At 36.9% G+C, this 3387-nt stretch overlaps 1 protein-coding gene across 1 annotated transcript; it reads left to right on the forward strand.

Annotated features, from left to right (window-relative positions):
• The first annotated feature begins 242 nt into the window (after window positions 1-242).
• On the forward strand, window positions 243-3165 carry LOC134572683 (P2Y purinoceptor 4-like). Its single transcript, XM_063431790.1, has 2 exons — window positions 243-261; window positions 1741-3165. Exon 2 carries the CDS (start codon window positions 1767-1769, stop codon window positions 2841-2843), a length of 1077 nt encoding a protein of 358 aa, XP_063287860.1. The 5' UTR covers window positions 243-261; window positions 1741-1766; the 3' UTR covers window positions 2844-3165.
• Window positions 3166-3387: the final 222 nt, after the last annotated feature.

A 3387-nucleotide genomic window follows, 5' to 3' on the forward strand; every position in this document is an offset into this window, starting at 1 on the left:
GCCCATTTTGCGTGCGCACTGTTCCTTAATCTGTATATTGTGTATATAAAACGAAACAGAGAAATATGCTATGTTGAAATACTTCCTATTCATCTCCCTATGAGCCTCTCCTGTTACTTCGCAGTGGTGAATCTGTCCCTGAGGTTAACAGATGTTTCTCTAAAAGCTGCCTCTCTATCGTTTTTTGGGGAAAATTGATATTTTGTGGATTTGCTTATTTTGGTTTACCGTCTGTGGATTCTGTCTGCACTGTGTGAGCAGGTGGGTGACATCATGTTACACTGGGTAGCCTGAGAATTTAATAAGGATATTGATGCCAAAATTAAATTATTAAAATGTATACTCTTAATGTGTTCATATGAATAATTTAGAAATATATTTCTATCTAGTTTTATATGAGCTAGATGTGAGTCCCTGATAATTATAATATATAATATTATGCAATGCTATGTTATGCTCTTATATATCATACAATATTAATTGTGTTATATTTTTTTATTATATTACTGAAAAGTCATGGTTAAAAGAACACGTGAATGCTACAAATAAGAAATAAATGTTTTTAAGAAAGGAGGCTCCCTTCGTTAATTTAGATCTAGGTCCCCACCACCGTTTCTTTCAAACATTTTTTACTTGTGATGATGTCCGACCAAAGCTTGTGCAATACTCCAGGAATTCTTCTTCTTATAGCAAAACGTAGAAAACAACGCTTCACTATAAGAGGTTCTGGAGTGTGTTAGAGCTTGCAGAGTTCCGTTAATCTGTTTAATAAATCGGGATTGGATCACATACAGTAATATGAATCGCAGCAAATTCTTACGTAAATTGTATAAAACACTAAACAGACGTTAAGAGACGCCCTGCTACCGAGTGCAAACCTGGGAAAACTGAATTTATGAAATCGCAAGGTTTGACCTGACGTAACCTAGAGAAGAACTTCCTTATTGTTAGTCCGGTAAATAACGTTCTATTTCCTTTCTGTCGGACTTTCCAAATGATTGAAACTTTTAGCAAAAAGTAGCAATGAAGTACTTGGTCTTCAAATCGTCATTGTTTTAAACCATGGGTCCTCAAACTCCGGCCCCTCCAGATGTTGCTGAACTACAACTCCCATGATTCTTTGAATTACATAGATAGCCAGAGAATCATGGGAGTTGTAGTTTAGCAACATCTGGGGGGCCGGAGTTTGAGGACCCCTGCTTTAAACCCTGATCACTGTGGTATCATCATCTTCTACCTGTCTGATTCCAAATGTCTATTCCTTTCTAAACACTATTATTATTATATTACGAAAGGGATAGCACATTGTCAGCATTATTACCAGCTAGGTCCATCTCCTCACTCATGTGAAACCAGTCAATATAGTTTATTTTTCGGAAATGAAAACACTGGGCACCATAACAACTTTATTTCAATGACATTCCGTATGTTCAGAAGAGCACCACCTTCGTAATTTTGGAATTGATGCATTCATAAACGGTTTAACCCCACAAGGTAAGACAGAACCAAAGACCTCCTGGTACCATAACAACTTCAATGATATTACGCTGTTCTGGTGCCTGAAGTGTTCATTTATGTTGTTCAGTAAGTTTCAATGTCTTCTGTGTAAATGACAAGACACATCTGTCTCTTTTTTATGTAGCTGACAATGTTTTTAATATTCTTTGGATTCAAAAACAAGAAATGACCAAGGTTTCAAAAGTGAGCAATAATACTTTATTATGATTATTAATTTTTTAGGTGATTTTGGTATCAGTTGCCAGAAGATGTTAAACTCATCAGTAAACATCACAGGCTGCGAGCCTCAGAAAATCAATCCTTTTATTCCTATATTCTTAAGTTTTGTGTTCTTCGTTGGATTCATATTAAACTGTATCAGTTTGTGGATCTTTTGGTTCCGGATCAGACAATGGAATTCAACCGTGATCTTACAGTTCAACTTGGCCATCGCCGATGCTATCATCACACCCGCGGCTCCCCTGATCATTGCATATTCCTTGACCGATGACTGGATCTTCGGTACTTTCCTTTGTCAACTCAAAGTCTTCTTGCTGAGCGCTCACATGTACGGGAGCATCTACTTTCTCACCTTGATCAGTCTGCACAGATACTTCACTGTGGCTCACAATATAAAAGGATCAATTTTGACTAAAAAATCATTCATCACCAAACTTTGCCTCATTGTCTGGGGATGTCTTTGTTTCCAAGGATTTCCATTTTTCTTCACCATGAGAACCTCAGATATTCACGGAGCCACAAAATGCCTCAGTTTCCATCAATCAGATCTGGTGGTTTTGTTCTTTGTGTGGAACTGGGTGATTATCTTCTCTGGCCTCCTTGTACCATTCACCATAACAATTATTTGTTACAGTCTCTTAAGTAGATATATTCTCAAAGTGAATCCCATGAACTCTACCAGTCAAATTATGCTGAATAAATCAGTACGGACCATAACAGTGTCTTTAGTAATATTTATTGTCTGCTATGTGCCAGTTCATATCACTAGAACATTAGGTGTCACCATCGCCTTGTTCTTTCCTTCTTATTGTACTTTGCTTGAGAACGTTGAGGTTGCCTATTACATTACCTGGATGTTATCAGGAACAAATTGCTGTATGGATCCAATACTTTACTGTTTTGCTTCTGAAAATTTTAAAAACACCTTCATGAGGGGCTTCACCTTGCTGCAGAGGTTCAGAAGAAGTTTGAGGGTCACAGCAGCCAACGATCAATCTTTACAAGGAGACTCAGCTTCACACGAACGTCCAAGTGGACTTCATCTTACTGTTAGCACCGTAAACACAGACTTGACTCAGGAAAGTGCGAGTAATAGCAATGCGTGAGGCATTTAATGGAAAGGAAATTACTGGCTATTTGTTGGTGTACCAAACCTGGTATTCTCGGCTAATTTATGATGCATCACCCACAATGAATGGGTCTTCAAAAACTTTATCGAGAAGAATTTAACATGCATTCACTTGACCCGCTTGCATCCACATTGTCCCATTTAAGGAAAATTGTGCCATGCTTTTAAAGACTTTAGGTGGGTGATAGCTAACATTGCACCCTAGATAATTGTAAACTACATTTCCCACAATGCAAAGTCTGCCTTAACTTGTAAATAAGCACTTGAGTTATTTTCTAAGTATAATTATTGTGTATAATGTGGGTGAGGGGAGATGTAAATGTGATGATTTCATAAAAATACATTAATTCATTCATTAATTCATGCATTTAAGCTTTAATGATTTAATATTTTGTATAATTAAAATAATTTTCACAATTTGCACGTACTTTTGGTTTCATTCATGCCCCAGTTTTGTTTTCTCAAAAGTTGCACAAACATTTTGAAGCAATTTGGAGCAGTTAGGAGGCAAATGTTAGATA

This window comes from Pelobates fuscus, chromosome 9, assembly GCF_036172605.1.
Source record: "Pelobates fuscus isolate aPelFus1 chromosome 9, aPelFus1.pri, whole genome shotgun sequence".
Lineage (NCBI taxonomy): Eukaryota > Metazoa > Chordata > Amphibia > Anura > Pelobatidae > Pelobates > Pelobates fuscus.